Source organism: Falco biarmicus, chromosome 2, assembly GCF_023638135.1.
Source record: "Falco biarmicus isolate bFalBia1 chromosome 2, bFalBia1.pri, whole genome shotgun sequence".
NCBI classification, from domain to species: domain Eukaryota; kingdom Metazoa; phylum Chordata; class Aves; order Falconiformes; family Falconidae; genus Falco; species Falco biarmicus.
In genome coordinates, this window is record NC_079289.1 from 70,363,199 (window position 1) to 70,388,785 (window position 25,587).

At 39.8% G+C, this 25,587-nt stretch overlaps 1 protein-coding gene across 4 annotated transcripts in view; it reads right to left on the bottom strand.

The window, feature by feature from the left end:
- Window positions 1-1,063: 1,063 nt before the first annotated feature.
- The window catches only part of EIF5B (eukaryotic translation initiation factor 5B), a 39,237-nt gene continuing 14,713 nt past the window's right edge, over window positions 1,064-25,587 (bottom strand). For 3 of the 4 annotated variants that reach the window (XM_056328600.1, XM_056328601.1, XM_056328598.1), the window contains exons 2-24: window positions 23,673-23,798; window positions 23,501-23,585; window positions 22,443-23,094; window positions 21,757-21,977; window positions 21,427-21,577; window positions 19,804-19,899; window positions 18,537-18,623; window positions 17,048-17,137; window positions 14,922-15,217; window positions 14,137-14,244; window positions 13,867-13,977; window positions 12,953-13,020; window positions 11,633-11,774; window positions 10,281-10,412; window positions 9,465-9,647; window positions 9,150-9,311; window positions 6,590-6,721; window positions 5,136-5,267; window positions 4,946-5,022; window positions 4,660-4,824; window positions 3,541-3,679; window positions 2,773-2,934; window positions 1,064-1,851 (exon numbers count right to left, since the gene is read on the bottom strand). In XM_056328600.1, coding sequence (XP_056184575.1) covers window positions 1,744-1,851; window positions 2,773-2,934; window positions 3,541-3,679; window positions 4,660-4,824; window positions 4,946-5,022; window positions 5,136-5,267; window positions 6,590-6,721; window positions 9,150-9,311; window positions 9,465-9,647; window positions 10,281-10,412; window positions 11,633-11,774; window positions 12,953-13,020; window positions 13,867-13,977; window positions 14,137-14,244; window positions 14,922-15,217; window positions 17,048-17,137; window positions 18,537-18,623; window positions 19,804-19,899; window positions 21,427-21,577; window positions 21,757-21,977; window positions 22,443-22,944 — 3,264 coding nt within the window. In that variant the 5' untranslated portion in view covers window positions 22,945-23,094; window positions 23,501-23,585; window positions 23,673-23,798 and the 3' untranslated portion in view covers window positions 1,064-1,743. Of the gene's footprint in view, window positions 1,852-2,772; window positions 2,935-3,540; window positions 3,680-4,659; window positions 4,825-4,945; window positions 5,023-5,135; window positions 5,268-6,589; window positions 6,722-9,149; window positions 9,312-9,464; window positions 9,648-10,280; window positions 10,413-11,632; window positions 11,775-12,952; window positions 13,021-13,866; window positions 13,978-14,136; window positions 14,245-14,921; window positions 15,218-17,047; window positions 17,138-18,536; window positions 18,624-19,803; window positions 19,900-21,426; window positions 21,578-21,756; window positions 21,978-22,442; window positions 23,095-23,500; window positions 23,586-23,672; window positions 23,799-23,945; window positions 25,097-25,587 lie in introns of those variants that run through there. The other variant, XM_056328599.1, reaches the window with a different exon arrangement.

Below are 25,587 nucleotides of genomic sequence, written 5' to 3' on the forward strand. Positions count from 1 at the left end.
ACATTCAAGGAAGCAAGAATACATCCAGACAACGTTTGACATCGAGGTTCTTAAGAACTTCTTTTATTAGTGTAGTTTTCATGATTGCATAGTTTGCAAAAGAAAAGTGTAACAATTAAACGCAGTCTCCTCACTGATCATTCTAGTCTAACCCACCCACACGCCCAGCGATGTGAATTTGCAGCACGCACCAGCCATACTGAAAAGGTGCTTTTCAATGGCAAGTTTAAAGTCTTAACAACCAAAAAAATTCCGGTAAGTTAAATTCCATTGCCAAAGGAGGCAAGTTATTAAATGTTCCTTTGGAATTCCATGCCATCTCCATTATAAAATGCAGATTTTGCCAACCAAAAAGCAGCGACAGATCTGATCAAACTTATTGCAAGTTAAATTCTTGTAAATTAAATCTAAAAATCTCGGCTATGTGAAAGATCATTATCAATTTTCTTTCAGCTTGTGCTTTTGAAAAGTGTTTGTTTCGTTCCTCTCCGCATGAGCTGCAAGTAACTGGGAGACTACCTGATTAGGCATAGGTCAAGCTGTCATCCTAAGGAGGGAAGCACGGGGGAAGGGCGGGTAGGAACAGGCTGGGATTACGGACTGACTCCTGGTCATCACAAACGGCAACCAGACGCCTTCTGAGCTGGTTCAGTCCCACGGTGTCAGACTCCTCAACAGCTTTGATGCAGCCTCCGAAGTCACCACTCACTCGCAGAGGACAGTTTTGCAGGTGCTTACCACGGCTGAGCAGCAGCTGGAGAAGAGATCCCACCTCAGCTCCTCCCAGCAGAGCCTCCCGGGGAACTGGGACCGGCCAAACACCCGGCCTGCAACTCCGGTGCTTTGGGAACACGAGATGAGGCACAAGCCACCGAGATCACAACCACACGCAGCGCGCACGCTCCGTGAGGGGAAGTGAAGCCAGAGGAAGAAACACCTTTGCTGGAACACGCCTCCCTACCTAGCCAAGCAGAGCGAGGCAAGCCTCCGCCGGCGCTTCCACCTCTGCCACAGCCCACGGAGTGAAACTGTTTATTGAAGCAAACTGTAAAACAAATGGGCTACTATGTCCATCTCCTTTATTTGCGGCTCTGCGTTATAATGGTTACAGGTTGACTTTCATGAACTGTACAAGCAGTAAAAGGTGGCCAACTATGCTTTACATCGTATCACACAAAGCAAATACAGAAATATCCAATTGCCTAATTTTCTATTTAAAAAAATCTCTATAGGCACAAAGCAGAAGAATGTTGGAAAAGAGAGTCAAGGGAAGAGGTATGCATAAATAAAGAAGTACTTCTTACATCAAAAATGTCCCAAGAATCACAAAGTCTGCAGAAGCTTGGTTAATCAAATACTGCAGTACTGATCTCATCAGTATAAAAGTGAAAGAGCTTTAGTTCTGTAATAAAAATTCCATTTTATTTTATTTACTTTTGGAGAGAGGGAGGGAAAAAGGGTGGAAGGAAGGTGTAAGAGAAGGAAGGGCAAACTTTAAAACAGCAGCCAGTATTAGGAAGGGCAGTAGGAGAGGTGAACAGGCACATTGGAACCATGGGAACATGTAAATTGACCACTGTCAAACCAGTGTAAATTTCTTGGTTTCTCATGGAAAACATTTTATCCACACATTTTCCTCCCAAACATATATCCAACACTGTCTTCAATATATGACTTTGTTGGTAACTTTTAGAACAGGAATAGCACGTTTATTCCTGCCTCCCCATTGCTGTAAAAAGTTATCTAGATGATTTCAAACACTTTCTTCAGCTCTACTATAAGCTGCCAGTCAGACTTCTGCATTTCATCCCTGAACCAGTCCTTCAGGGCATCAATGGACTGACGGCTGATCTGCAACACACAAGACAAACCCATCAGAAACATACGCACGCGCGCTACTACAGGCAGCTTTTAGCACACCGGAAGCAGTTAATCCAAGGAACGGGCGTCCACAGGCACAGTAGGAAACCTTCTCATCACACTTCTGCTACGGCTCTGCCGCGTGACCTGGCCCGTTCGTTTCCCTTCTCTCCTCACCCCATTACCCGCTCTTCAGAGAGTGCAGCAGCACGGACCGTCTCGTGCTTTGCGCAGCGAGGCAGAAACTTGTGACCCGAGAGGATCTCCCGCTTCGCCCAGTGCCTGCAGGACCAGCACCACCTCCCAGGCCCCGTCACAGGTCCTGCCGTCTCCAGCTGAAAAAGCTCCTGTGGCTACACCCCCCCCCCGCTTGTGGGTATGTGCCCCCGGCGTGCGTGCGGCAGGGGGTGCGCTGCCACACGGTAAGAGCTCTGGCTTTGCTTCTGACAGCAGAAAACCGAGCGAGGGATCATCTCATCTAAGCCCAGCGTTGCCGAGTCAGAGCAGCTGAAGTATTGCTGTTTATTGCACAGTTTCAAAAGCAGGCAAACACAATCATGCTGTAATGCCACAGGGGATTTCTAAGGTGCTCTGAGCACCAGCTACATACCACAGTATGCAAATAGCTAATTTAGCGTTCTACCCTCTCGGGTGCAGTGAGCTGCAAGGTATTTTTAGCTGCAGTACATCATTCCTTCGGTCCTCTTGAGGGGCACTACTACAAACCTCAAAACAAGGCTACAGAGAAACCTGGCTGAGCAGTGCCACCCCCACACGCACCATTTCAAGTGTTCGATAGTCTCTGATGGAAGGTTCCTAGTGTACGTTTTTCAGGCTTCATGCAACATTTCCCCTTCAAAGCAAGCTACCGCTGTGCTGCAAGCCCACTCCAGAAACGCAGGTTGCTTTTACCTTACTGACGAGGATATCTGTTGCTTCAAAATGTCGTCCATACATTTTGGGTGATTCACCGGGAATAGGTTCTATTTTAACACATACTTCTTGGCCTTTTTTTGCAACCTCCACTGGTTTATGGTTTATTTCAATACTTGTAACTATTCCAATTTCAACAAACTGCAATACAATGAAGAAGCTGTAATCCACATCCACAAAACCTCCGCGCACACACCCTTCTCTAAACTCCTCTTTATATAGACAGGCTTGCTGGCCTGAAGTACTGCGCTGGTGGAGCAGCCACCTCGGAGCCAGTAAAGCAAAACACCCTGCACTGTAAGGACAGCACACCGAAAAGCCAGCAACATCAGCCCATCCATAGTCATCTGGGATACCAATTTGTTACCCCGTGAAGTGGCACGACTTGACTTCCCCCCCTTATTAGCTGCCAGGAATGATGATTTCGCTCATTACTTTATATCGCAATACTGGAATTGCGGCAGGGGAAGGAGGGCGGTTGACCAGCAGATCCCCTCTAACCACGATGCTTCCTGGCAGGGCCCTGCGGTGGTCCAGAGGCTGTGCCCCACTACAGGACTCAACTCCTTTCTAGCAAGGAACAGCAAGATGGGTGGTCGCCAGGAAAGAGACCTGAGCTAGAAGTCTGAATCTCGTCTCCTACCAGAACGCTGTACACCGGGGAAAGGCATGCAAGCGTGTCCTGGTGCATCGTCCCTGGAACTACCAGGTAGATCAAACACGCACTGGGAAGAGGCGGTTACTTACGTTTTTGCTAGGTACACACATGGGAGTCCCCTGCTTCACCTGGCCGGCCTCCACAACCACACCCATCACTATTGGGTCACGAGAGTTGAATATGAACTGAGGGAGTATTTTCATCTTGCAAGGAAATACTGCTATATGCCTGAAAGATGACACAGAAGAGGCAATTTGAGATAGATACTGAACAGTGTACACGACATTAACAATTCTGCTTTCTCCTGCACTTCTTGGGCATTTATTCTAGGAGTGTCACTTGGGGATAAATCAAGCAGGAAAACACTCTTTTGCAATCTTGCTAATCCCCGTCAATACTTCATCTTCAAGAACTATAGGGAACAATAATCAAGCATGGCTGGCACAGATTTTATTTTGACTGGCTTGGGCAGTCAACTAAGACCAAGACCAAAGGAATAGTAATTCTGCTGTATAATTAGTCTCAGAAGAGCACAGGAATAGAAATATTATTGCCTCAACCCGTCACAGCGTCTACAAAAATTCAAGATTTTTTGTTTGTAAAGTGAACAAATAGGTTTAAATGCTGAAGTATATAAACTCACATTGGGATCAATGTGAAATGAAATAAATACGTTTTCATTTATTTTGTCTGTCTTTACTGAGGATCACCCAATGAAACCAATCTGAAAAATTAATTTTGGGTCCCTGTAAGTTAAATGACTGCATATTCATGTGACTGCAGTCAGAATTAAGCCCTGTACGCTGGAGTTGCGTAAATACAAAACAATAGAATCCAAATCCCTTTGGTTTTCTTAACTGCAGGACTAACCCATCTGGCACAAGCTAGGAACAGAAGCCATGTATACAAAGCAAACCTTAATAAGGCCACTCCATATTACATGATAGTTTTAGATAAATCTTGTAACTGCTTTACAGTGCTCACCCTACTAAGCCTAATCCCAGATGTAAACAATTAGACTGGAGTAATGAATTCTTGAAAACTATCAATTTATTGCCCTAGCCTCTTCCTCCTCTCCCTCTTCCCCATCAGAACTACATGGTAAATAACAAAATGGAAACAAGAAGTTAAATGCAATTTCTTTTGTAATAAAATAATTGAGATGCTGTTATTTGGGAAGCATCCAGAATATGATTGCTCTTACTTACTTGAATTCCTCTTGTTTCTGTTTTTTGTAGTCTTGTCTATATTTTGTGAAGGCATCAAATAAGTGATAAATTATTTCAGCACTAAAAATTCGAACTCCTAAACTATCAGCCATTTCCTGCGCATCACGTTCAATTCTCACATCAAATGCTAGAATGACTGCATATCTGTAAGTAAAAAGAAGTTCAACAGTTTACTGGCCAGATCACAGAACCAGAACTAAGGAGGGGGCCCTCCTGAAACACCACCGCGCGTCTACCAGCACAGTAAAGCAAAGCAGTTACTTACTGTGGGTCATGCTCCAACATAACTGATGCCTTCATAACATCTTTTTTATGGACAGGACCTATGTTAATTCCTGAATACTGTTGAAGAAGAAAGCCACGTAAATCAGTCACCGATCTTTGAGTCACAAGGAAACAGTTACCCACTAAAACGTGGAAACAACATCATCAGATGACAGCACAGAAGTACTTACTGGCACTTCTGACGTTTTAAGAAATTCAAGTAATGCTTCTAAAGAGCCTAAAGTAGAAGCCTGAACATAAACACCTTTCTCTTCTAACTTGATTGCATTCAGTGTTTGCTTCAGTTCATGTATTAGTTCATCCTTTAGGGAAAAAAAGGAGAGGAAAAAAGCAAGATTTACTTCTCTTACTATTTATGCCTCAGGGTACTAAGTCTTTCTGTTCACAAGCTGATGAAAGTATGTGACAGCTGTACTGAGCAGTACCAACTTACTTGGTTGCATAGGTCATAGGCAGCCCCGTGATACACTGCTGCTTGTTTCTGGCATTAGAAAAGTCTGAACCGAACCAGACTTGAGGATTTTGCAAGAAGGTGATCGTGTAACACAAAGCAGATGCCCATTTGGGGAGTTAGTAACATTTCTCTGCAGATTACACGCTGTTCTTCCCTCCCCACCACTGTAAGTTTCTACTTAACAGGACTGACTGAGTGAACGCTGTGTGTGGCAGTATCTTTGGTTTCCTAACTGAGCACCCACAACAAAAGCAGAACCTCCTGACGCTGTGAGCTGGGAAGGATTCTGAACACTCTTTAGGCCTAAGGGCAAAACAGAGGATGCATGAGCGGCAAGGCCATTTTACTGCTTTCAGAAAGGTAAAAAAAACCAAAAACACACCACACCACAAAACCACACTACCTTTTTTTTTTTTTTAAGAGCCCATGCCTTTTAAACCCAAACACTCAGTCTTTTCCTCTGAGAGATGAACAGGTGTTGCCATTTACTTTAAGCTGTCACATAGCTACTACTAGTGTACTATACTCTTAAGTACCCAGCAACAAGGTCTGTATCTGGAGGGCCTGAAAGATGAACTTCCCTTTAGAAGCAAAGATAACCAGAGAAGGCTAAAATAAAACTGTGTTTTAAAAGTAAACTATCAACATGCAAATTTCCTTTTTAAACTAACTTCATAACTTTGGAGAACAAGAGTATCTCAGTTTTGGTTTTAAGCCAGCTAAGTTTTCCTCTGCCATTTTTCAAGTGTAAGTCACAAAAGAAATTTACTACAGAAGTCTTAAAGCAACTTTTATGATCGTTTGGAGAACTCCACACTAGCAGATATTTGCTTAATATGTCACTGAAATATATGCGTAAGTTACCACAAATACCAAATCAGTAATTAACATATCAAACTATATGATAATCGTTTTCAAACATCATTCTATCAGCAGAGACACCCCAGCAATACATCAGGGAAAAGCTAAGAGTCACGTTACTAAAATCACACCAACGCTAATGCTTCACACGGCCACGAGCCTACACATGTTATTGTAACAGTGTTTAAAATGCAACCAAAAAAAGCAAGTTACTTTCATACTGAGCTCTCAACATTTGAATGAGCTTCATCACTGGAGAACTCCGTTACCTTCAGGTTAAATGTCGTATTTCAACATAAGCCATCTCACCTTGAGGACGGGGACTTCATCCTCTTTATAGGCTACAAGCAGAGGCAAACCAGCCAATGTTTTTTCCAAATCTTTCCCAAGAATCTTCACACCTTGAGCAGCAACAACCTCTTTGTGCTTTTCGTACTGGTTCTGAAAAGGAGAATACGCACCAAAAAAAGAGTTCATGTAGATGCTACACAGTGCCACAAAGCAGTGCTGAGCAGCTAAAGAACTCGCCACCCGCAAGCACGGCGGAGAGTGTGACAGCGAAGCGCCCAGCAGCTCCTGTCTTAAATCTGATTTTCTCTGCATTTGCATGCTTCAGTCAGCATGCTGCTGTCCCTTCAGATCCCACACACATGCCCGCCAAGGCGGGCAGGGGGAATCATCTAAAAAACAGAGACAGCAGCCAAAAAGGAATATATACTAGAAAAGAGTAAGCAGTGATTGGCAGCTCCTCACTAAAAACCAAACACCACACGCACAAGTTCAGCCCCATACGGAAGTAAGGGGAAGACACCAACGGCTCAGCTGAAGCACCAAAGCGGAGCTGACACAGCCCACGGCTCTGCGCAGCAAGAGCGCGCTCCTTCTCCCACTGGAGGCCTCCCATCCAGCCTTCTCATGTACATAGTTCCATGCTCAATTTCCCAGCTGCTCCTCCCCACCCAGGGGAACCTCGAAGATCTTTCACCACTTTAGAGAAGAGCTCTAAGGCATCACAAAAGCGGTTATTTCTGAAGGCCTTTAAATCAACGTTGGAGGGATTTTTCCAGTTTGTTTCTTCATTTATTTAGGAGATGTCCCATCTTTTTCTTGAAACTGCAAGGCAGCTCCCTTCCTCAGTAAGCACTTTGTTCCTGCAAGCGTCTTTTCTTTACCCCTCGACCCCAAAAATCTGGGTCTTATTTCAAGGATGAGAATTCCCCATGGACAGGCTGAATGAAAATGTATCCTCATTGCCTGCTCAATAAAAACCAAAACCCAAAAACAAGGGAGAAAAAAAAAAAAGAAAAAAGAAAAAAACACGGCTCCCCTAGATCCACTTCCTCAGCTAAAGGTTCCCAAATCCAGTATTATTCATTGTGGTACTGGTACCCTATACTCCATCTCCCACCAAAGTGCAGACTCATCTGAAGATCCTGTTGATGGGAACCTCTGATCTATTATCTTGCTATTCAGTCCCACAAAAAAACAAACTTCAGTCTCATAAGATGGGCATGCCCCGGTTTATCTTCTGCTTTGAATAAAGGGAAGCAAACAGGTGCAAATTCATTCCTGACTGTACCAGAATATATTCAACAGGTTCCAACAAAGTAAAGAACATAACCTAAACACAAACGTCCGTTTCCCCTTTGCCACTTTCTAGCTGTTATCAAATGATTGGAGTAAAGCTGTGTTCCAGAGTGGGAAGCCTGACAGGCTCTCCAAGACAACCGTCCCACCCCACAGCTGACCAGACTGCCATGCACACAAGTGGGAAGAGTGGCTCTTGTCTTCCTATTTAAAGCAAGCCAAGCAGCTCTTGCTCAATTCCATCTCAACATCAACACTCCATTCTTCAGCACATCTGAGGCAGCAAAGCTCTCACAAAGGAGGATCACCACAACAGAGAGAGAACACCAACGTCAACCCAGGCCCCAGCAATTATCAGTACTAATTTGCAAGAGTGACTAAGTTTGCAGGAAGGAACTAGATTAAACACCAAGGAGTACAGTGGCCTGCAGGGACGCAGGTCTCCAATGAAATGAAGCACACCACAACTATTGCCTTCGATTAAGATCCCGACACTAGTTCTCCACATCTAAACCAAACCTTTAAGGCTTGTCCTATTTCATTCACCTAGGTTATCAGTATGGCTTTCTTTGCCTTAAGCAGAATCTGTGGAGACACTTAATCCTTCCCTTTTAAGCAGGAAAAAAAATCTGAGCAGCTCTTTACAATAATATATACAATTCAAAGATAATGAATTCATAGCCTTTTGTTTCTGTGGCTCTCCTCCTTTCATGCAAGCAATTCAGGTAGGATCACAAATTCAGTCTCTCCCAGTCTGTTAGGACTAGGGCAGCAAAACCTCCAATAACTCTTAAAAATGACAGAAGGCTGCCTATTCTGCAGAGGTCCTGGTCATCACCACTCACCAACTACTTCTAGAAAGTCACTTGTTCACTTCTCCCAAATCTAAGTATACATGATTTTTGTCGTTAAAAAAACAACTAATCATATATACTTTAACTCAGAAGTCACTGTACTAGCACATCCCAATTTCCATTTGAGACTGGTATCTCCCTCTTACACATAGCCACGTGCTCGAATCCTTTATTAAAGCATAAACATCTTAATCCTCGCAGCAAGGCAACTCCTTTGCCATCGTTATAACAGGCACACCAACAGGTACATGCAAGTAAGTACGTTCACAAAAACACTGGATGTGCACCGTCTTCTCCTTTAAATCATCCTTAGATACTGTAATACAACTGCACTCCACTACATCCTCATTTTTCATAAAACTTGCTTCTTTTTTTTTCCTGATTCTAAATCTTCTCTAAATGCCAATTACACTAACCAGTTTCCATACCTTAACTCGTAGCTCCTTCATAGGAGGAGGTAGCAGAAGACCTCTAATCTGAGTCACTATAGGACCTTCTACCCCAGGAACAATAATGGTGTCTCCTTCTTTCAGGCGTCCATTAATCAAAATAACATCTATAGTAGTGCCCATGCCCGGCAGCGCTTTAACCTGAATGAAAGGGGAAAAAAGTTAACCCATATTTAAGCACTCCAATCACACCCTGTTGTTTGTTTTTGTCTTTGGGGTTTTTTTAACCAGGAAGAAGGGGGCAGGGAAGGGAGAAATTTCTAGATTAATTTCAAAACACAGCTACTGAATTACCTCCATGACTTGAGCTCTCAGCTCCTGACACTCAGCCAGTCTCTTGGTCAGCATAGTTTGTGTTAGCTCAACGAGCAGAGCTATCAGACTTCCCATGCCATCCCCTGTGTGAGCAGAGGTAGGTACAAGAGAAACAAAAGTGCGGGGATCCTTATTCTCATAAAACAAGGCAGCGTTCAAGCCCTGGAATCAGGATTAACAGTTACATAGGGAAAAACATATATATGCATCACAATTAACAGTAACATTCAACCCCAGTCAATTACTATTGCATTAAATGCCAGCTTCAAACACACACACACACCCCCACACACACCCATTCTTGACAGTATGCTATGGAACATGAAGCCTCAACCCACACATGGAAGCAGTATGGGTTAACTCTAGAAAGCTAATTACCACATCTAGCTTCTAGACAGCACTGCACATTGCCAACAGAAGTTCCCAGAACTGATGTGATTCATGCCCTGCCAGTGTCCAAGGAAACAAGAGACAGATGGAATTCTCTCAGGCAATTCCCAAAGACAGAAAGAATAGGGACAAAAACTTAATCTGCTATTCATGACTATTAACCATGCACAACAATTAGCTGCTACTTTTCTCCTAACTAGCACTCTGAGGTTGGAGCAATTAAAAGAAATTTAACAACAACAAAGTTTGGTTTACAAGAGGCAAACTCCAATGTGTCAGAGGAGATGGTGACAGTTTTCTTGATATTCCAAGTTGTTTTGTGCAAGGAAAAGCAAAAACACCCCCCCACACCACCCACACCCTTTACTATCACTTTTGTTAACCAAAGAACATATTCCAGCCTACCTGTTTTGCAAATTCCACTATGATAGCTTTTGCACGTTCTTCGAATTCATCTTTCGTATTCTTTTTCTGCTTCTTTAAAGTGACAGCTACATCTGTATCTGGGCTTTTTTTCCAGTCATATAACCTATCAATCTTGGAAATACAGTAATATGTCATTTTACGCAGCTTACTAAAAGGCACCTTTATGCTTATGCAACATCACCTGTGAGAAATACATTACCAGCCAACACAGCTAGCCAGCTATTTGCGCCAGTGATCAAGTTAAATCTTTTTATTTGCTTTAGCTGCTATATTTAGCTCTGTTTATGTATTTACCCAACATCAGACAGTATTTCATGATAGCAATACAAATTTAGGTTTTAAAAATTCAAGCTATAACAATCTAGGATCATAGAGGAAAAGTTTATATATATTGATTACATCAAGTTTAAGAGACCCATGTACAGCTTCACATATACAAAAAAATCCCGTGATGTGGTTGGAGTTTTGGCTGAAAAGAGACTGTACTAGTTTTACAAAGAACATTTAAAACTTCCTGGTGAATGTGGACCCTTTTCCATGTTGCTAGAGAGAAGGGATCACAGGGGGGTTGTTCAAAAGACATGAATGCATATTTCAGAAATGCTTCCCTAAGTAGATTTTCAAAGCAGGATGGACTTAGTCCAAGGAACTACTACACTTGCTGTACAACTCAAAACATTTTGTAAATGGATTATAACTTTAGAAAATGGATTATAACCTGGTCAAATAAGTGAGCCTGAGCTTAAATAACCAAAAGTTCTTGCATTTCAGGTTATAGTTCTGTTAACACTCTCCATCCAATAGTTTTTGTAAAAAAGCAGCTGTTTTCAGCAATGAGATAATGGCCTCCCCAGTTTCAACCATCTTCAGTCGTAATGGTCATTTCGTTTTTCTAAAGTATACTGCAATTTGTACACTGCACGTGAATACTCTTCTGTAAGTTCTCTATCAGCATGTCAGATAACTTTGGATGCTATCAGACAAAAGTAACTTCCTTATTATAATTCATGTAAGTCATCACAAACAGCCAGTGTAATTTCTTATGCACAGGATTTCTAAAAACAAGCTGAAAATAATTGGCTTTCCCATCTAATATTGCAGAGCCTGAAATACTTCCCAATACAGATCAACATTACCGCTCCACAAGCTTAAAAGCTAGCCTGTTTTCAAGTCAAACTAACAAGTATCAGTAGCTAAAAAAAGATTTTTCAACATGAAGTTTGTCTTTCATCAGAAAATGTACACAAATCCATGTAAGCAGCTGCAAGGAAAAAAAACACAACTGAATTACAACTTCCACAAATACGAACCATATACGGAAGTTATCTTACCTTGTTGAGAGCTACTATAAAGGGACATTTCTTTGATTTCAACAGATTTATTGATTCAATTGTCTGTGGCTCCAAACCATGCATGATGTCAACGACAAGTATAGCAATATCACAAAGTGAGCTTCCTCTATTTCTTAGATTGCTGTGGCATTAAGAGGAAGGGAAAAAAAAACCCAAAAAAATCAGTCATACAGCAACAGAACTTTAATAATAAACACCAAAAATATCAAATTTACATTGACCAAAAAAAAGCTAAAGCTGATCAAGTAGTTAGTTACTTCTAAGGGAAAAATGTCACCAAAAATATTAAAATCACACTGTGCAAATTCTATTTAACAGATTAGAGTATGCGTAAGCAAAAATAAGAAACTTACTCTCCCAAAATTTTTCACGTTATTATGTATTTTTACAAGTTAAGAAACATTCTGATTTTTTCTGGAGAACTGAGACTCTTACAGTGAAATACCAGAGTGCAAAACCTGAACAAGACAGTTTTTAATACAATACTACATAAAACTCTAACATTATTAGACATCTTTGGTGCCAGAGATCTTCTTTGGCTAGAAGATGAAGAGCTGAAAGTAGTACGATGCCAATGAACTGATCAGAACATTACCAAATGCCCTAAGACATGGCATTTCAGTGCTTGCAGAGGTTTATGTTTAAGAATGTCACATAAAAGTCTTAATCCTTGTGTTTGGAGATTTCACCCGAGCACTACCTCAGTGAGTACAGTTATATCTATCGTGTTTTAAACTTAGAAGTTAATTTAGTGGCTTGCCTGCATGCCACTGGTGTTCCTAGACAGCGTATGATCTCTGCTAACACTCAGCTGACTCGTGTAGTTGGTAACTTCCAGTCTTATGAACTCAGTTTACCTTAACTGGGACACTATGAACTGGAGGCTATTGATTTTTCACAGCAGAGTGCTTCAGCCACCTGAAATCCTCACATTTTCTTCTCCAGCTAGCTGCCTGCTTCTGTCTTTCCTCTTACACTAACTATTAAGAAAAGAGTTACTGATGTGCTTTTTCAGATATCCATGGCTCAACTGGCACGAAGACAGAAAATTAATCAGATACAAAAGGCCAGTAATTAACCAGATACAAAAAGTACCTGCAAACTAAGCAAATCCACTTATTTCTCCACTTCAGGTTAGTTTTTCATTTGGGGGTTGGTTTTTGAGGGTTGGTTTGTTTGTTTGTTTTTGAAGTGAGAAGCAATGAAATGGATTAGGCAAGGACCTAGCCTTTGTTAAAAATATATCCAGATGCTTCAGCCATCACTTCTGAGAAGTACTATATTGTGAAAAAACATTACCTGAAAGACTCATGTCCCGGAGTGTCAATTATCAGCATGCCTGGAATTTTTATGTTCTCTCTGTCAAACTAACATTTCAAAATATTAGCCATCTTGTAAAGATTACACAAGAAGAAAAAAATTTAAGAGCTGGCAGCATTATTGACAGCCTTCACTTCAAAAATCCCGAGACATATTTTAAGAAAGGCCAACACCCTCCATAAAACGAATCAGTCAAAGTTCATTCCAATATTAAAAATAAAGAACATGATGCAGCACATCCCCCTAGGTATCAAGTGGCCATAAGCTCAGCTAAAATTTGTAAGATAAGGCAGCCTACAGGCGAAAAAGTAGTTCAGACTACTGAGATTTATCATCCTTGTCTTAACCTCCTCTCCACTGACTTTACATTTTTAATAAATTAAATAAAATATTCAAAAAACATCACTATCAAGGTTTTCCAGTCAGCTGCTGCAGCAAAGTAGGATATAGTATCCAAAACAAGCAATACAGTTACTATTTCTATAACACAATAAAATTAATCACCCAGGAATTGGCCCAATTTTAGTGCACAGTAAAAAGTTAAGTTTTTAACAAAATAAACTCTGTAAGTTTTAGCTTACAATCAAAATATTGATAAATAAGCAGCCTATGTACATATGTGTACTGTCCAGAGCGCAGTAAGTGGTATCCGTGTTTTTGTGAAGTGGCAATGCATTAACTGAAACCAAATGTATCAACTAAAATGAAAAATGAGACAGCCTCCTTTTTGTGGGGGGAGGGGTGAGGGGAGCAGAGAGGACAGAAATTAAAAAACAAATCAACTCTAACATTACAGATAGGGGAAAGTACATCTGCCCACGTCAGGAAATTTCACAAGGCCTTAACTAGTTTATGTTTTTGTAAAAACCAGTCTTTAAAATGCTGTAACTTACATTTTTCACCATCTTAGTTTGCTCATTAATAGCTTCAAGGGGAACATTAGTTGCACCAATCTGCTGAGTGATACCACCAGCTTCACTGTCCTGTACGTGAGTATGGCGGAGCTGAAGACATTAAAAAAAAAAAAAAAAAGACCAGAAATACTTACACATAAGAAACAAAAGTAATCTCTTTGAGTACACTTTGATTCCATTCTCAACCAAAACAAACAACACATGCACAAACAAGATGCACAGGCAGTGCCTTCACATTCCACATCTTACCTTATCCAAAATTTTGGTCTTGCCTGTGTCTACATGCCCCAGGACACAGATAACTGGTGCTCTGAGCTTTTCAGTGTTCACGTTTTTGCTGTTTTCAGCTCGCCGCTTCTATGTAAAAGACACATAAAAATTGTTACGTATAAACCTAAAACCACAGCTCACCTCTTGACTTTATTGCATGCATACATACATAAAACACAGTTAACTGTGGAACTTAAATTTTCAAGGCAATTCAAGGTTTGTCATCCCCCTTTTGATAAAAATCAAAAATTTACAACTAACAGTTGAGGTTTTGGTTGGTTTTGTTTTCAGTTACGGCCAAGTTATTTTAACATTATTTATTATTTAGCTTAAGTAGGCTGTTATAACATCCACTAACATGTAGCTTTGTCAACAGTACATTCTGAAGAAGCATCTTGAGTAAGAAAACTGAGGACATTAGCAGCCACGTAAGTGTTGAACAGTTTAGAAATACATCTTTTAAAATCCTGAAAATCTGTAAGAAGAACAAAAGCCTCTCTCTTCAGGAGGTGGAGAGGTGGAGGGGAACAACACTGAAGCACACATTCTTTGTGAACAAGTTGTTCACAAATAAAATACTTCATCTTCAGGCAAAACCAGGTATTTTTTCTTAACGCAATTTCTGGATCTGCCTAAATATCAGTCATGACACAGCCATCATTTTGACAAACATGATTAAAAGGCTTTTCAATGAACTGAAGATTAAGTTGTTTCTTATACACCACAGGAGTCCAGCTGTCCAAATAAAGCTGTTATCTTAATACCTCAATTCTCCGTTTAGCTTTGTCATAAGCACGCTCTTCCTTAGTGCGGTCATCATCAGAGTCATACTCTGAATCAGAGCTAATTTCTTTGCTGGGCTTTTTCTCCATAGATTGTTTTCCAATAGCTTGGGAGTCTGCCTCTCTCTCATCTGAAGTCTTTTCATCCTCATCCTCACTCCCTTCACTATCTTCAGATTCTTCACTCTCTTCTTCCTCTTCCTCCTCCTCATCTTCCTCCTCCTCCTCCTCATCCACTTCATTTTGTTCTTTGACTTCAATGTGGACAGGTTTGCTCTCTGTCAAAAAAAACAAAAATCTAAGTAAAAATTCTCTATTCACACTTGTGGGGGAGAAGACAACAAAAAAGAGAGACTACTATAGACGAGTGAGGACTGAGAGAAGGTTCCATTCAAGAACTGCTAGTCAGATAATTTTTCAACTTTCAATTAAAAAAAAAAAATGTTGCGAGCTGCTGTCTTGTGTTTAGAATCTGTGCAAGCAGAGTGAGTTGGAGGCCAGGGGTGTGTGTGATATTATCAGCAGAGTGAGTTTGGGGTGAGGGGAGGAATGCTGTTAGCAGCACACTATGCCTGACATCATTTGCAAATATTCAGATGAAGTGACATTCCTTAAAGCTGTGTGCACTTCATAAAGGAATGAATGCACTAACACCTTTAAATAGAAAGCCAAAATACTCCAAACTCAACAAAATATGGATTCTGCATATTACTGATCAGGAATGCACATTTAAGTAGAAGTAACAATCGGAACAAATGGTCTCTTCCACATCTTAAAAAAATAAATCTCATCTTAAGCTTTTCCTAGACTGTTCAGAGAAGATTAATATTTTTCAGAGGAATTCTTCAGTAAACAAACAAAAAGAAGTATCAAAGAGTAATTTTCTTTCTTTGAATGCTTCCCGTTTATCATACTTGTGAAATTGTAAGAGACAAGTTAATGAACACTTTAAAGCCATGCATTCTCTTCCTTACAGATCTGCTAGGAGGCTCACTGTTCTTAAGAGTTTAGTTATGTTTCCTTGCTATGCCGAAAGTCCATCAGCTGAGTAATACACTAACTCTAATTCCCAGGAAGACTCTCTGGATCACACTGGCAGATCCTTCAAATCCAAGCAGCAACAAGTGGGATGTGACATTCTCCCCAGAGAGCAGCAATGGACTTGCAAGGTGAGCAGCCCTTAGTACTCAAAGTAGAATAGTCCAGCACCACAGGAACATGTACTTATGCTGACATAAGCCCCATATTGCTGTACATATGAAGTATTACACTTGAAAGTACAGATGCCAGAAGTACAGGGCTAAGCAAATAAAACAAAATACTTGACGAACAGTCTTTAATCTTAAGGCACAACGAAGATACATCATGAAAGCACTAAGAACAGTAATCAACACCTGTTTAGGAAGACTCATAGCAATATGGTTTTCTCCACCACTGAAAGAAGTTCCCCCTGCACGCTTCTTGCATAGCTCTACCTTCCCCCTAAGCACTGCTATTGGCGGCAGACAGAATATGGGCTTTGGCATATAAGCACAGGAGTATGAATGTTCTGACAATTCTTTCCTTTACTCTGCACCTGCCTCTCATAGAAGCAGATGAAAGAAGGTATCTGGAACTTACTATACTGCATGCACTCTAACCTTCACACCATTTTAGCCCCCACTTTGAGAACTTGTCTCAAAGCTACTCTCCTAGATATTTGCCAGATTTGTGTAGTAAAACCGTTATGGCTTTGGAGTGGTTACTAGAGAAATACAGTACCAGATAAAAGGCTCCCCTAAACTCCCAGAGGTGGTTTAAGCACATATTGAGAGGATGTTTACTCCCATAAAAACAAACAAAAAATTTCAACTGATTTATTTTAAGTGGTAACTGCACACATGAGTATTTCCAAAGGGCCATCTTGACCAGTATTTCTGCAGTTTCTGAAAGTTCTGCCTTTGAGAAGAGGATTTTGTACCTATTTATCATCACACTTGACTCGTAATTTATCTAATAGGCAGGGGGAGAATCTGAATACAATATAGTTTTCTACAGAAACAAAACACTCAGCCCAAAGAAACCTGAATCAAAAAAGACCCACATTCGTTTGATATTTACATGCCCACCTTTCTCTCCATCTTCATCACTAACCATAGCTTCCCAGTCATCCAAACCTGCATCTTCCATTTCTTCTTCTTCCTCCTTTTCTTCTGAAACTAAGAAATCCACATTAAACAAAAAGGAAAAAAAAAAAAAGCCCAGCAACATAAAACATTTTTGGATGCCACTTCCTTTGACATACTGACAATTGAAACTTACAAGTTTGCAGCTACCGTAATTCTACCAAGTTATCTCCATGTTCCCTAAACAGAAAATGCTGCATACTTCAGAAACAACCTTTTGTTCTCTCCATAAAATCTTCTAGTGCTAGCATCTTTGCCTACCCAAAAGTATTTTTGGAAGACATAGCTGAACTACTGATCTAGTTCCTGTCCGCATATCATGCAAGTGCCTGCGTAATGCATGCCACAAATCTCTACCACAACCAGGTTCCTTGAAAGGAGCTGCCCAATTTACAATTAGCCATGTGTAAAAAATGACAGAGAAACAAGAAAACAAGCCGAGTTACAGTATTAATTTTAATTAGTAGGAAAATAACAAATTGTCTATAAAAAGTGCTAGTTTAGGACTCCAGGTGCCTTAACATAATTATACCATGGATTCCAGAAGCACTATATTCATTCCAGCAGGAATTCAGTCAGATATTAAGAGCTGCAGTCTCTTCATAAACAGACAAATGGAAACCCCTCCAAAAGAGGCATTAAACAATAGGTATGTTGCAGCACATGGAGTGTAATGAAATTTCAGCTCTTTGAAATTAACAGCAGGCTCCAGACTGCTAGAATATTAACTGGGCACTAACATTCTGCCAGTAAGCCCTTTTACAGCAATGGAATTACTCCTTCACAAGGTAAGTCGAGCTAGAATCAGAGTACATTCAGCTTTGTTTACAAAAAGCTGGAAATTTTGTCAGTATTTGTCCGACTTAAGAATAAGACTGAAACAGTCTCCTTGCTGAACAAGTCCAGTAAAAGGTGATTTTGCAAAAACAAGTACTGTGTGTAGGCAAAAAGAGGAAAACAATCACTTGCTAGGCTGATGCTCAGTTTCACAAGCTAACCCATATCCACTGCACTTAGCCATTGTGAAAGCAAAACATCTGACATCAAGAATATAACGACTGTGAATATTGCAGTATCAATACTAGACACTGCATATTTCCTCCCTACCCTCACCTAACTGCTGACAAAACAGCCTTTCAGAAAGCTGGTGAAAGTCAAGAGAGCTAACCATAAGGCACTGAATGTGCTAATTTGAGATAGTTGCCTAAGCTACTTGAACATTGGAGCTCACCCAGAATAAGGGACATTTACATTCTCATTTTGAAGCTTCAAACCTTTTTATTCCACAAAATTCCATCAGTTCCTCCCTCCAGAAAAGAAAAACCAGCATCTACCTCAAGAAAGGATGGCCACCCGGCCCCCACCCAACAAGGTATGATACCTGCTATGCAGTACCACCAATCATATGCATTTTATTAGCATTACTACTAACCTGGCTCTACTGGAAGAGGAGTCTCTTCTTTTACTGGTGTTTCCAGTTCTACAGCATCTTCAGCTAGGGAAGTTACCTCCGCACTTTCTGAAATTGCAAGAAAGCAAATTGGTTGCTACATTCCTCCAAAGTGCAAATCAGCTTAGTTAAGACATACAGCTTCACATTTCAGTTCTGTTTTTAAGTTGTGCTATACAAGTAAATGAAATCTGAATTTATGCAACACCAAACAAACTGAACTCCCACTTACTGAGCAACAAAGTTAGAGCACATGGCTTATCTGAAAAACACTTGGCTAAGCAGTTAAATAGATTTATTTGATAGGTCAGTTATCGGCTAAGAGGATTACCATTGCTTTTGAACGTAAAAACCTCCACATTCTTCAAAAGACAAGAGAAAATGACGTAATACTAATCAACTACACATTCTTGCTCAACTGTTCCATATTAAAAAAAATTAAAAATATCACTGATACAATTCACATAAGCACTGTTCTCAATTCTTTACACACACTCCTTAAGTAGTAAGTAGCCATCTAACTCATGTCTAATGTAAAAAAGAAAAACCCAGCTAGTAACAAAATAAACAGATGCAAGGAGGTTTGGGTTTTTTTTAATCTAAGGAATAGTCTTGAGAAAAGCCACAGTAATACCACCATAGGAAAGCCATGAAGCACAAAAGTAAAAAATTCTGACACAATCTGTGTCTAACTAAGGTATGTTAGAACCTATTTATCTAATAAATACTAAGTCTTCTAAAATGCAAACTCTCTGAACTGCTTCCACTCTGGAAACTGAAAACTGTTTTTACATACAAGAATACAAACAAACTGTCTCTAACTTAAAAGAGAAGTACTAAAACTAGGATCAATTCCTTTTCATCATGGGACATGAACTTAAGACTGAATTACAAGTCATTATTACTTGCACTACATTGTATTTAACCTACATACACACACAAAGCATTTCATCTCACATTCATAAAAGGCCTTTACATTCCGTACATCTCCAACATTCAGCAGTTCTAAATAAAATACCCAGGTTAGGAAAAAATAAGCCAGGTAGATTGTAAAACCAAGGATTAAGTGAGCAGCCTTCAAAACAACTTTAGGATCTTAATGCATCAGCACTTACGTGTGGGGTCGGAGGTGTCAAAAGAACCTCACAGGCACCTTGAAGTACAGTTAGTTTAGGATTAGCTGATTTATTCCACAAACACTTTCAGAAATGTGACTAATCTATTAAGCATCCCTGTATGTAAACCATACCTTCTTTATTTTCTGGCTGCTGCTGCTTTCTTTTCTTTTTGTCTTCATATATTGGCCTCTTCTTTGGCACAGAGTCTTTGGATGGCACTTCAACACCTGCAAAAAAAAAAATCAGAAAGAAAATCCAAGTGATTAATTACTAAACATAAGCTTTGATTTAAATGAGAACACTTTCCAGAACTGCAAGTTGGAGGAAGGGAGTGGGAAGTAGGTTCAATGTGTATTTTCTTTTTGAAAAGTCTGATTTTCAAAAGCTGCAAAACTTGACCAAAGTATAGTTCTCCAGATACCATGAATGTTCTCAAAAAGGTTAGATCACTAATGGGGGGGGAAAAAAAGCCCACCAAACAACAAAACCCAAAAAACCTAATCTGATCCCAAGACTCCAGATTTGAAGTTATCACATACTTACACAGAATTTCACAAACACGCATACTTCAAGTTTAACAAGCATCTGTCAATTTAAATCTGCTATGCTAGAACTCACTTAAAACCAGTCTTTCAATCATCCTAGTTTCAGACAGTCTGGAGCAGTTGAGATGCACAGCTCCTCTTAAAAGCTTAAAGTTGTTCAGTAGATAGTATTTTCAGTTTTGCTCAATGTTGGGGTTTTTTTGTTTGTTTGTTTGTTTAACAACATAGATGGTTTTAGGTATTAAAATAATGCCAGATTCGATTCATCAGCTTTATCTTCACCTCACCAGAAAGACAACTCTGTAATGTTGGAAGAGATTCAATTAAAAACAGAAGTTTGATGCAAAGACAAATTAATAATTTAGTTACTGCTGCACCTTCTGAAATGCTCAAAATTCCTTCAGGTACTCTGCGATTTGCAGTGTAGATTTGACAAAAATCCAACTGTGGCAGTGCACAAATAGTAACTACAGCAACAACTGAAGAGAAATAGCCTTTGTGTGTGTTTAGGAGCTCCAAACATTTTACTACCTACAGATTCCCACCCTTACACATCCACCTACCAGCAAAGTGTCAGACAGTGTTCTTTACAAATACAAAAAGGATACTCAGCACTCAGGGACTGGTTTCTTTAGCCACAAACAAGTTACCAGGAACCAGTTTGGACATGGGCTTACAATACATTGGATAACTTTACTTCATTGCAATGGAAACAGATCTATTTGACAGAAAAGTAGCAAAGCTCTTATATACCCTTCTCCTGAATCAAATGTAAGAGGATAATATACTGTTCCCATGGACTAGCTAACTTGAGGCAAAACGATGCACTTGAAGGAAGTGCATGAATTAATTCAAGACCACTGGTCTTACAAGACCTGCAGCATAGCCCATCTGCTCTTCCCCACCTCTGGACTAAGCAACAGAAATAAAAGATTCTTCCTAAGTTCCATAACTAACACCTTAATACATTCCACTTGCAGTTTAAAGAAATTGGATATTTAAAGTGTAAGATGAAAATATACAGACATTTAAACCTACTTTAAAAAAAAGGGAAGGCCAGACACACTGCCTTCCTTGACAATAGAGCAGCTGTACATGGAAATACTCAGTATTTGCTTTCCTAACTCCAGAGAGAAAAAACAAACACAGAGCAGTAAGTAGTACAAAACTTATTTTGTTTTTTAATTATTATTAAACTTTACTGCTTACCCTGAGCTTGGAGTAGTTTAAGAGTAGCCTCCGCTCTGGCTCTGGCTTCTCGTTGCGCTTTTGTTAAAAGCTTTCCTTCTTTCTTCAAACGCTCCTTCCTCTCTTTTTCCTTCTGTTTCTTTCTTTCTTTCCTCTCTTGCTCTAATCGTTCCTAGGAAAAGGTTAAAAAACATGCAGAAATTTTAAATTATGCTTTACAAAAAAGCTGGCCAAATATATACTCTATTGATGAGAAACATACTACGGACTAATCCACAAACTGCACCAACAAGGGTACAGGTTAAGATTACCCTCTCCCTTATTCTTTTCTCAGAGTAAGATACACGGTACCTCCTCTTTGCGCTTTGCTTCTAGTTCCTCCAGTCGTCTTATGCGTTCTTCCTCCTCTCGTTTCGCCCTTTCCTCCTCCTCTTTCATTTTAGCCAAGGCTTCTTGCATAGCTTTAACTGTGGCTTTACTGGGACCCTTTTTCTTCTCTTTCTCTTTTTCTTCTTTCTCACCTTTCTTTTTTTTCTTGTCTTTCTTCTTTTTGTCCCCTTCATTGTCATCAGCTACAGAAAGAGGCATACATTCAAAGATCCCAGAAATTTTAAAGATACTGTAAATACAATTAATGTTTTGCATATGATAAGTAACACTAAATGAGGAACATTTTGACTGGCTACTACATAAGCACTTCACAATGAAAAAATAAAACTGTCTCTTAAGTTACAAAGTCAGGACCTGAAGTAACAGAATAACTGGGAAGTGAAAAACTATGTTTGCAACACAGAACTGTAAGCATACATTGTAATGAGAATTCACCATCTGGCTTTTGTTTTCCCATGTACCTGGTGAACGACAGGCCAGAAAACACAGCCACATGTGAGCCAACACAAAGAGGCAGACAAGGCTACCAAAGGTCTAGTATTCCCCATTCGGTACGAAGCAACAAATCACCCCCACTGCCTGCCAACTATTTGGCCTTGTAAGAGCTACAATGTTTAAACTACAGTTTTAGAAACCAAGTTACAAACCCTCTGTTCCTGCAGGAGTCTCTCCTTTTTCCCCGAGGCCAGGGGTTGCCGTGACTTCAGGAGAAGCTTTCTCTTCAGCTTTTTTTGGACCTTCTTTCAGCTTTGTGGGTTCTTTAGCCCCTTCTAATTCTTCCTTCTCTTTCTGCTTCCTTAGTTTGGCTTTTTCTTCCTCACGTTTTTTCCTTTCACGTTCTTTTTTTTCTGCCTTCTTCTGAGCCACTGTTTTTACTTTGAAGGAAGGTTCTTCTTCATCATCCCCACTTTCAGCAGCAGGGGTGGACTTTGGTTTTTGGATCTTCTTTTGTCCTTTTCTAGACTGGGAAACTTCATCTGATTCGTCACCACTCTCACCTGTAGACACTGCCCCCACACGCTCTTTGCTTTTCTTAATGTTAGTTTCATCTTCTTCCGACAGATCATGCTTTTTATTTGACTTCTGAGTTTTCCCTTTGCCTTTCTTAAGCTGTGTCTCATGATCATCATCATCACTGCCAGAAAGCATGTCTTGTTTTGCTTTCTGAGTTTTTTTAGATTTTTTATCTTTATCTTCCACTTCCTCACTGTCATAGTCATTTTCCAGATTGGCTTTTTTATTCTTTCCTTTCCTTTTTTTGTCTTGTTTTGATAAGCTTTCTTCATTGTCATTTTCAACCTGGTAATTAAACAATTCAGTAATCAGCCATGAAAAATTACTTGCTATTGTGAGCTAAGTAGCAGCATTCAGATATGTCAAGTAAAATTTCCCTTATTGAAGGCAACGTTTGAAAGCAGTAACTGTTCCTGCTGAGTGTACTGCACATACCTCAGCCCACAATTAAAATTTATTCCGGTTGTCTTTGAATAATTACCATCATGAAGACACGACTTCTAGTAAAATCTTTCACAATTGACTTTACTATGAAAATATGATCAAATGTAGCTAATAATATATGCTAGATGCACATTTCACATAGGATCTCCAACTACACTGCAACACTGGGACTGTTCTGGGACAGAGGTATCACATATTTCAACTACCTCCTATCAAATAGCCCACCTCCCTCTCACTCAGTGTTCACCTTTCCTGTAGAAGGCTCCCTGTCAACTTTCCCTCCTTGCGCCTCTATTGACAGCTCTTCCAGCTCCTTCAGGATATCATCTTCACTAAAATAAGAAAGAAGTTACGGTACTTAAGTAACAGGTTTTGTATAATGGAACAAAGTAAGCCAGATATAAGAAACCCAGACTTACTCAAAATCCTGTTTCTTCTTCTCTTTCTTCTTTTTGCCTTTGGATTTCTGAGGCTCCTGCTCCTTTGCAGCTCCTGCACCCTCTATCTCAGCAGCCAGGGCATCAATATCAATATCATCTTTTGCACTAAAATGCAAAAGGAAAGCAGGGTCATCAAGAGTTCAGACAAAGTTTACATAAGTAGCAGCCATCTGCACAAATGAAAACTTCAAAATGCAACATCAATCACAAAACATAAGCAAAGCAAGGGCAAAACCCATTATGCACCATTACCTTATTCCACACAGCAGGATGAAAAGGAAAAACCTTCACATGTCTGCTTGAAGGGAGGTGTAACAGTAAAAACACATTCCATTCTTGCAACAGATTTGATAAAACTTCTTGGAAGAAGGCAAGTAGACCGTTTCATTTTGTTCCTCCAAAAGATAAACCATTTAGCCCTTCAAATCACAGTAGGTGTCATTGATAAGAAAGCAGCCTCCACAATGAAAGTGTAAAAATGAAGAATAAAAGAAATCTTGCAATTTAGTAACCAGGAAATTCTATTAAGAAGCTCATATCTACTCCTTTAAACACCCTTCAGCAAACAATAGAAGCTAATGTATTATTGAAGTTCTTTACAGCTTACAACTTATGCTAAGTTGCCTATACTCTGCCATCAGACTGAAAAGCTTTTCTTGAAATATAAGAATAAAAAAAAAGTCACAGGGAGGGGGGGACACAGTTCAGATTCTGAGCCAGATTCTAAAGCAAGTCATAAAAAAATACCATTGCAGTTGCCAAGGAGTCATTTCCACCACTTGCTTAGTGTTACCTCTCCCAGACCTAGAGAAAGCCAAAAGAAATCTCACCAGGCACCTGAAATATACACACTTCCTCATTAGAGCTCATTATATCAAGTTTCTCTTTCAAAAGCATTTTCCTTTCTTGCTATAAATAGCCCTTCATCTGCAACTAAGGAGAAGTGCCTTTTTTCCTGTCCTTTATCAATAGCTGTAATTCTGATGCACTTTCTTCTTGACTTGTACCACGAGAATTAAGTGAAGACTAAGTCTAGTGTCCAGAGGTTTTTCCACCTAATCACACTCAATACAACTGTAAGAAAGGAGGCTTACCTATTCCCTGCTTCACACTTTGGTACTCAGACCAAAACTGGTCTATTAAAGTAGCAAATATTAAGATGCTACTTTTATCACAGCATGCAGTTTCAGAAACTATTTAATCAATATGCTATTAATATCTCCTCTAACTCCCTCATAGATACGTGGGTAGAAAACTTTTTTTGTTTCATGATTTCATTGCCTCTATTAACACCCACTAAGGACAAATCAGACAGATAAAGATCAACTCACCAAATACCTGAACCTATATCCAAAAAATAAGGGAAATAAATTTCTTCCAAATTCAACACCTTTTCTAGCACATTCTACTAGCAAATTCTGAAGTACCAGAGCTTCAGCCTTGTTAATTTACAAACCCAGAAGCTGAATATTAATAAAGGAATAATTAAGTACTTGCTTTTCTTTAAAGATTCTTAAATTCACCAAGTCTCAGTTGTATTTCCCTTTGCAAAAGGAGAGGACTGAGAGAATCATTTTACAAGTTTAAGTGAATGCTGACATTCACAAACCCATTTTATCCCAAATATTGGGCATAAGCCAGCCACCAAACGCTATCTGTGTGACAACAGTATAGGTAAGCAACAATGCACTTCCCTTAGTTACAGGCCAAGATTATTTGTATTTTTAAGATCTTAAATTTTCTTCTATATAGACTGAACCTATCAAATAAAATAAAAGGTGGCACAACAAAGCACCTCACTGTACTGCATCTTTATTACCAGAGATGTTTACTTTTAGTCAAGAGCAGAAAAAAATGCATCTTAAATATGTATGTGCTGACAGGATAAGTAATA